This window comes from Cebus imitator, unplaced genomic scaffold (genome assembly GCF_001604975.1).
Source record: "Cebus imitator isolate Cc_AM_T3 unplaced genomic scaffold, Cebus_imitator-1.0 Scaffold121, whole genome shotgun sequence".
Lineage (NCBI taxonomy): Eukaryota > Metazoa > Chordata > Mammalia > Primates > Cebidae > Cebus > Cebus imitator.
Window position 1 is genome coordinate 1,855,172 of NW_016107436.1, and position 8,885 is coordinate 1,864,056.

At 40.7% G+C, this 8,885-nt stretch overlaps 1 protein-coding gene across 8 annotated transcripts in view; it reads left to right on the forward strand.

Moving 5' to 3' along the window:
* RPS6KB1 (ribosomal protein S6 kinase B1) overlaps nucleotides 1-8,885 on the forward strand; it is a 63,856-nt gene that overhangs the window by 19,922 nt on the left and 35,049 nt on the right. For all 8 annotated transcript variants that reach the window (XR_005202034.1, XR_005202035.1, XM_017539821.2 and 5 more), the window contains 3 exons: nucleotides 346-395; nucleotides 2,386-2,506; nucleotides 5,211-5,279. Coding sequence is in view for 6 of the 8 variants with exons in the window: in XM_017539821.2 (XP_017395310.1) it covers nucleotides 346-395; nucleotides 2,386-2,506; nucleotides 5,211-5,279 (240 nt within the window). In the remaining 2 variants the exon portion in view is untranslated. The remainder of the gene's footprint in view (nucleotides 1-345; nucleotides 396-2,385; nucleotides 2,507-5,210; nucleotides 5,280-8,885) is intronic.

Sequence of the window (8,885 nt, forward strand, 5' to 3'; positions counted from 1 at the left end):
GCCTGTATTCCCAGCTACTTGGGACGCTGAGGCAGAAGAATCACTTGAGGAGTTTAAGCCTGTGGTATGCTGTGATCATACCCCTGAATAGCTACTGACTGTATTCCAGTTTGGGCAACGTAGAGAGACTTCATCTCTATTTGTAAAATAATTGATAGTGAAATTCCCATAGTGTTGTATGTGTACTTGATTTTTGTTCATCACCATATTTGCCTGTTCGTTGAAGTACAGAGAACTGTTAGGCTGGTTTATTTCATTCATTCTCTTTTAATTTTGAGGCAAAGAATTAAACTTCAAAATTTTATATTTATGAGATTATTTCTGAAACTTTAACATATTTTTCAGGGTCAGTTAAATGAAAGCATGGACCATGGGGGAGTTGGACCATATGAACTGTAAGTTTATATGAAGAGATTTTCATTGTGCTGTCTTTCTTACAAGTAGGTTATATCAGTTCTATTACGTAGCAATCATGTGATTCCAGTAACCTGTTCTTAAATATGTAGAGTCATATTTATCAACTTGATGTATTAAATTTGACACCAAAATCTGATCAATATTATAACCTATCAGAGTTTTGAGATTATATATGGATTTTGAGGAAAAGATATTATTTCAAATTCAGAGTACTGAATATGAATCTGAGTTTTTAGTTGAATGTAGAGAGCCATGTTTTTAACCTTTTCTTAACAGAAAAATTTGTAGAAATGCCTCAAAAAGTCAAATAGTTTATGTTTTGCTTTAATATACAAACAGAAATTCATAACATCATTCAAACAGAAATTCATGCAGTCTGGCTGGGCATGGTGGCCCACACCTATAATCCCCAGTACTTTGGGAGGCCAGAGTGGGCAGATTATTTGATGTCAGGAGTTCAAGACCAGCCTGGCCGACATAGTGAAACCCTGTCTTTTCTAAAAATTCAAAAATTAGCCAGGTGTTATGGCATGCACCCGTAACCCCAGCTACTGGGGAGACTGAGACAAGAGAATCACTTGAACCCAGGAGGTAGAGGCTGCTGTGAGCCAAGATTGCACCGCTACACTCCAGTCTGGGTGACAGAGCAAGACTTTGTTTCAGAAAAAAAAAAAAGGAAAGAAAATCATGTAATCTTAAGTCATTTTAGACAAGCTCCATTAGGTGAGTATGGTGATTAATCTGCTCTTTATTGTACTCTCAAATAAAAAGTCTTGGTATAGGAGGAGAGTGCGAAGATAGGTCACTAATGTAGAAACCATTTAAATGACAGAGACAATAGCTACCCCTTTTGGAGTCTTTATTTTTGTTTTTTTGTAGGCGGAGTCTCCCTCTGTCACCCAGGCTGGAGTGCAGTGGTACAATCTTGGCTCACTGCAAACTCTGCCTCCTGAGTTCAAGCAATTGTCCTGCCTCAGCCTCTCAAGTAGCTGGCACTACAGGCGTGCACCACCACACCAGCTAATTCTTGTATTTTTAGTAGGGACAGGGTTTTACCACGTTGGCCAGGATGGTCTCGAACTCCCAACCTCAAGTGTTCTGTCCACCTCAGCCTCCCAAAGTGCTGGGATTACAGGCATGAGCCACCATGCCTGTTGGATTCTTTAAATCAAGCTAATAACTTGGAAAAATGGACATAGATGCATGGATGAGTTTGTTAGCAAGAAGTTTTATACCGTGATGTGAACTCATTGGGTAGTTTTGGAAAGATCCCGGATTTTCTGCTGACATTGCCAAATGAGGTTGGATAATACCTAATTTCAAAGATATTTTGAATGAACTAAATTTGAATAACTAGAAGACTTTTTTCCTTTGCCAGCTTAATAAATTTGTTCTAACTTACCTTAGTTTTGGGGTGCTTGATGCTTATGAAAACAAATAATTGTCTTCTTTTACTTCGTTGCACTCTTAAGAGCAAGATGAATCATCAGCAGCTGTACTGGAGTCACCTGTGAAAATTCAGTTAGGGTTCTTTTTTTGTTGCATCTGCTCAAACTGGCAAGGTCTGATCCAGAAATACAGCCTCAATATGTGCTGCCAATGTTTCTATCAGTACAGGAAGGATATAGGTTTCATTAAGTTGGACTAAGTGATCTTCCTTGAATGGATTATCCAAGGCATCTACCCAATGAAAAACCATGATACCTCTTTGTACATAAAATAAACATTTAAAAAATAAATAAATAATTGATTGCACATTCTGTGAACAACGAGGTAAACAATAATCAGGCCACCCTAATCTTGACCTGCTGTTCAGGTTGTGTAGAGCACAGATAATATATTTGCTGGCATATACCTTTTTTACTTTCCCTTAATTAGATTACGTTCTCTTTCTCCTTTGTCTTGGCTGTATGCTGAAAGTAATTTAACTTCCTGCAAATTTACTTTGGGTTTTGCTTTTCTTCCCAGTGGCATGGAACATTGTGAGAAATTTGAAATCTCAGAAACTAGTGTGAACAGAGGGCCGGAAAAAATCAGACCAGAATGTTTTGAGCTACTTCGGGTACTTGGTAAAGGGGGCTATGGAAAGGTAGGCAATATTTTTGAAATGAGACCTGGTGTCTGTCTTGACTAGATTGATTTTTATACCCAGGTTCCAGCAGTCATCTTCAGTCTTTGTCAGCTGTCAGCAAAGGCTGTGATCATGACCACTTGGCTGGTTTGTTTGAGGGATGTGCAGAAGTTCAGTTTTCCCTTCTCTTGATGACACCACACATGTAAAAGCCTGGCACATAGTAGGTACTCAGTCAATATTTGTAGAATAAATAAACAGGCAGCTGTACCAGGCAAAGTCTATTATTAGAGGTTTCATTTTTTACTTTGGTTACGTGGTATCTTCTTTAAAAATAAACCCCATCTTGCTTACAAGAGGCATGGCACTCTGACTTGTTATCTATTACTGACAACCAGTTTGTTATCGAAACTGGTTGTCTGGAGCATTAGAGTTGGGGAAGCTGAAGAAATATAAAAAGAGAGAAGAAAACTACTTAGTTTCACAGTTTTTCCCAAGACTTTAAAACTTAACATATCACTTTTATGAGTTCTGCCCAAGAATTTTTATACCAAGCTGGCCGGCCATGGTGGTTCACGCCTGTAATCCCAGTACTTTGGGAGGCCGAGGCAGGTGGATCACAAGGTCAGGAGATCAAGACCATCCTGGCCAATATGGTGAAACTCCATCTCTACTGAAAATAAAAAACTTAGCTGGATGTGGTGGTGAGCGCCTATAATGCCAGCTACTTGGGAGGCTGAGGCCAGAGAATCGCTTGAACCTGGCAGGTGGAGGTTGTAATGAGCCAAGATCGTACCACTGCACTCCAGCCTGGTGACAGAGCAAGACTCTGTCTCGAAAACAAACAAACAGGCCGGGCGCGGTGGCTCAAGCCTGTAATCCCAGCACTTTGGGAGGCCGAGGTGGGTGGATCAAGAGATCAGGATGAGATCGAGACCATCCTGGTCAACATGGTGAAACCCCGTCTCTACTAAAAATACAAAAAATTAGCTGGGCATGGTGGTGTGTGCCTGTAGCCCCAGCTACTCGGGAGGCTGGGGCAGGAGAATTGCCTGAACCCAGGAGGCGGAGGTTGCGGTGAGCCGAGATCGTGCCATTGCACTCCAGCCTGGGTAACAAGAGCGAAACTCCGTCTCAAAAAANCGAAACTCCGTCTCAAAAAAAAAAAAGAAGGAAAAAACAAACAAACAAACAAACAAACAAAAAAATACTTATACCAATCTATTCTCCATTAAAAGATAGAATTTAGATAACAATTTGGTTAGGATTAAGTTTTAAGAACTATTTTTGCTATTGTGAAGTATAAGTTTTCCAAAGTAGATATTTGTAATCTATTCTTACGCTTAAGAACACATTCTAATATGTTCTAATCATCCTGAATGTGCAACACATGCACTTTGAATCTCACATATTTTAGGTTTTGCATGACCATGTTTATAGTTGTCTTTCAGTATGGGAGAGTGGTTCCAAGACCTTTGCAGATAACAAAATCTGCTGATGTTCAAGTGCCTTATATAAAATGGCATAGTATTTGCATATAAGCTATACACATCCTCCCGTATACTTTATTATTTTATTTTTTCTATTTTTTGAGACACAGCCTTGCTCTTTCCCTCAGGCTAGAGTGCAGTGGCATGATCTCGGCTCACTGCAACCTCTGCCTCCTGGGTTCAAGCAATTCTCTGCCTAAGCCTCCAAGTGGCTGGGATTACGGATGCATACCACCATGCCCAGCTAATTTTTGTATTTTTAGTAGAGAAGGGTTTTCATCATGTTAGCCAGGCTGGTCTTGAACTCCTGACCTCAGGTGATCAGCCTTTGGGAGTTGGCCTCCCAAAGTGCTGGGATTACAGGTAGGAGCCACTGTGCCTGCCATATTTGTATTTTTTTTTTTATTGTTTGTGTTGTTTATTGATTTTTTTCCCCCAAGTGTTTTCTTTCTTTTTTTTTTTTGAGACAGAGTCTGGCTCTGTTGTCCAGGCTAGAGTGCAGTGGTGCCATCTCGGCTCACTGCAACCACCACCTCCCGGGTCCAAGCGATTCTCCTGCCTCAGCCTCCCAAGTAGCTGGGATTAAAGGCGCCTGCCACCGCGCCCAGCTAATTTTTGTATTTTTAGTGGAGACGGGGTTTCACTCTGTTGGCCAGGCTGGTCTTGAACTCCTGACCTTGTAATCCACCCACCTTGGCCTGGGATTGCAAGTGTGAGCCACCTCGCCTGGCTCCCCGCCACCAAGTATTTTCATTCTGCAGTTGGTTGAATTGGTGGCTGCTGAACCTATAGATTCAGAGGGCCAAATATAATTACTGGCTATTTTAAGTAATAAGTAATCAGTAATTTCCTGTCAACTATTTTTAAATAGTCTTATATGAAGCAAGAACAGTGGCACCATTGGAAGAAATTTATGAAATATTTTATAATTTTTAAGGTGGCATTATGCTTCTGGGAACACTGTTTATAGCTTGTTCTAAGTAGGATTTTGTATATTAGTATAAAGTAACTGTTTATTATTAGATGGTCATTGTCCAACGTTACCACCAGATGGCAGCAGAACAAACAGGAAGGTCATGATCATTAATGTGGTCTGTTCTTTTGGCTGATCATTTTTGCACATAGTTTTTATAATATAAACTGCTGTGACATATGTTTCTGATAACTAGGAATTAAGGGAGTGTGACTGACATAGTTTGCCTTTGAATAACACACACTTTTTTTTAATCCAGGTTTTTCAAGTACGAAAAGTAACAGGAGCAAATACTGGGAAAATATTTGCCATGAAGGTGCTTAAAAAGGTGATTTCCACTCCCCCTTTTTAGTCCTGTCACACCATATTTTTACACTTGATCTTAGCCGAAAGGCCGAGAAGTGATCACACCATATTTTTAATTGCTGTCACATTTTGGCCTAAAATTTGCAGTAAAAAAAAAAATGTATCTCAAGCCAGGTACAGTGGTGCACACCTGTGGTCCCAGTTACTTGGGAGGTTGAGGCAGGAGGATTGCTTGAGCTTGGGAGTTGAAGGGTAGTCTGAGCAGTGTATCAAGACCCAGTCTCTTATAGAAAAAAAGAACTGTATTTCTAACACAATTATAATACCTCTTAGAATGTCAGGTATGTTTCATTACTGTTATTCCTATTTTATTTCTGCTTGGTGAGGGTGGAAAAGAGAGCTCTTATAGTTCTTTGCTGAGGTAACTCTTTGCTGTTTCTGGTCTCCTCCTCCTTATTTCTAAGTAATAAACATGTACTGCTATTTCCTTTTTTTTTTTTTTGAGATGGAGTCTCGCTCTGTTGTCCAGGCTGGAGTGCAGTGGAGCAATCTCAGCTCACTGCAACCTCCGCCTCCTGGGTTCAAGAGATTCTCCTGCCTCAGCCTCCTTGGTAGCTGGAATTACAGGCACACACCACCATGCCTGGCTAATTTTTGTATTTTTTTTATAGACAGGGTTTCACCATGTTGGCCAGGCTGGTCTTGAACTCCTGACTTCGGGTGATCCACTTGCCTTGGCCTCCCAAAGTGCTGGGATTACAGACATGAGCCACTGTGCCTGGCTGTATTAATTTTATTTTATGAGAGTTAAGGATTTTAATTTTGTTTACTTCACACTCCTTTATCCTCATTCTCTCCTTTTGCTTTGCTTTCCTTGAATCTACTGTTGTCCTCTGATACCTTCCAACAACTTTGTAAAACACCTTTTAGTCATCAGACTTATAAGGTAAGTCTTTGATCAGACTTGTAATGTAATCTATTAGTTCCATTTATTTCCCAAAGGCGTGTCTTAGGAACTGTCTATCCACCTGTTCTCATCTGGACTGGTAGTTGGTAGCTCTTTAGTCATAATTGTTATGACTGGACTCCTTCTTCAACACAATCCTTGGAATCCTCTTGGCTCCCTCAGTGTTGGATCTTTTGTTTCCTGGATCCCGTGTCTTTCTTTTTCTCCTTTTTCTTTGTTTATGACCTTGTTTGGTGACTATACTAGTGGCTCCCTGAGAAAAGGGAGAAAATGTAAAGATGCATTTCTAATCAAAAGTATCCATATTGCTTATTTGAGAATTTCTTTACGTTTATATTTATTTGATTCTTTGGGTATATTATTAGATTTGAAAATTATTTTCACTTAGAATTTTGCACCATTTTCTTCTATATTTGAGGGTTTCTGTTGAAGCCCTTTGACATTCTGATTTCCAGTCCTTTACATGTGGCCTGTTTTTCTGTGGAAATATTTAAGATTTCCTCTTTATTTATTATCTAAATTTTTATAGTAATGTGTCTTGCTTTGACTTCTATTATTGTTTTTATTTAGTTAGTTTTGAGACAGGGTCTTGCCCTGTCACTTAGGAGTGCAAGTGACATAGTCATAGCTTACTGCAGCCTCAAACTCCTGGGCTCAAGCTATTTCCCCGCCTCAGTCTCCTGAGTAGCTGGGACCACAGGCATGTACCACCAGGCCTGGCTAGTTGACAAATGTAGAGATGGGCACTCACCGTGTTGCCCAGGCTGGTGTTGAACTCCTGGGCTCGAGTGATCCATCTGCCTTGGACACCCAAAGTGCTGGGATTGGATTACGGGTATCGCCCACCGCACCCAACCTATTTAATTTAATTATTTATTTTTAAGAGACAGCGTCTCAGTCTGTTTCCCAGGCTGGAGTGAGGTGGTGTGATTATACCTCACTGTAACCTCTAACTCCTGGGCTCAAGTGATCCTTCTGCCTCAACTTCTGAGTAGCCAGGACGATAGACGCATGCCACCATGCCCAGTTCATTTTAAAAATGTTTTGTAGAGTTGAGATCTTGCTGTGTTTCCCAGGCTGGTCTGGAACTCATAGCCTCAAGCAGTTCTTCTGTTTTCGCTCCTAAGGTGCTGGGTTTACAGGCATGTGTCACTGTGCCCAGCCTATTTTTATTATTTTAATTTTAAAGCTTTAGTTTTTCAGTTCTAGGAAATTTTCTTATGTGATTTCTTTGATAATTTCCTTCCCACTGTTTTCTTGGAATTGCAATTTGTTGGATGTTGGATCTCCTGGACTGATCATCTGATTTTTCTTATTTTTTCCGTGTTTCCATTTCTTTGTCTTATTGTTTACTTTCTTCTACTAATTTTTTTTTCTTTTTTTTCGTTTTTTTTCTTTTTTGTTTTTTTTCTTCTACTAATTTTTTTAAAGCTATTGTATTTGTGATTCTCCAGAATTCTTCCTGTTGTTTTTGTTTTATAGCAACCTGTTTTATGAGTACCATATCTTTTCTTATACTTCTGGGAGTTTTATTTTATTTTTAATTTTATTATTTTTTCGAGACAGAGTCTCAGTCTGTTGTGCAGGTTTGAGTGCAGTGGCATGATCTCGGCCCACTGCAACCTCTGCCTCCCAGGTTCAAGCCATTCTCCTGCCTCAGCCTCCTGAGTAGCTGGAACTACAGGCGTGCCACCGCACCTGGCTAATTTTTGTAATTTTAGCAGAGATGGGGTTTTACCATGTTGGCCAGACTGGTCTTGAACTCCTGACCTCAGGCAATCCGTCCACCTCGGCCTCCCAAAGTGCTAGGATTACTGGTGTGAGCCGCCATGCTCACCTCTCTGAGATTTTTAATTATGATTCTTTGAACTGTTCTTTTGTTTTATGCATGTTCTGTTTTGAGTTCCTGTTTTCTTTGATTTAGTCAGTTTTAGTCACTTTGTTCCATGTTAAAGGCCTTCCTTAGATGTCTGACGTCTGATGTCATTTATTATCCTTTTTTTTTTTTGAGTTGGAGTCTTGCTCTATTGTTTAGGCTAGAGTGCAGTGGTGCAGTCTTGGCTCACTGCAATTTCTGCCTCCTGGGTTCAAGCGATTCTTATGCCTCAGCCACCGAAGTAGCTGAGATTAGAGGCCTACGCCACCATGCTTGGCTAATTTTTCCATTTTTAGTAGTGACAGGGTTTTGCCGTGTTGTCTGGCCTGATCCCGAACTCCTGACTTCAAGTGATCTGCCCGCCTAGGCCTCAATAATCCATCAACTGTGCCTGATCCTGTTATTTGTATTTAAGAGTAGAACTCTGAAAAACTGATGAGAAGTTCTGTAAATTTCTCTGCAGGGTAGTCAAGTAGTTAGCTGGCACTTGACCAAGAACTTTAAATAATAGTGTCTGTAGGGCCGGGTGCGATGGCTCATGCCTGTAGTCCAAGGCAGGTGGATCACCTGAGGTTAGGAGTTCAAAACCAGCCTGCGCACCATGGTGAAACCGGGTCTCTAGTACAAGTACAAAAATTAGCCGGATGTGGTGGTGCACTCCTGTAATCCCAGCTCTTCGGATGCTGAGGCAGGAGAATTGCCTGAGCCTGAGAGGTGGAGGTTGCAGTGAGCTGAGTTTGCACCATTGCACTCCACCCTGGACGACAAGAGTTGAACTCAAAAAA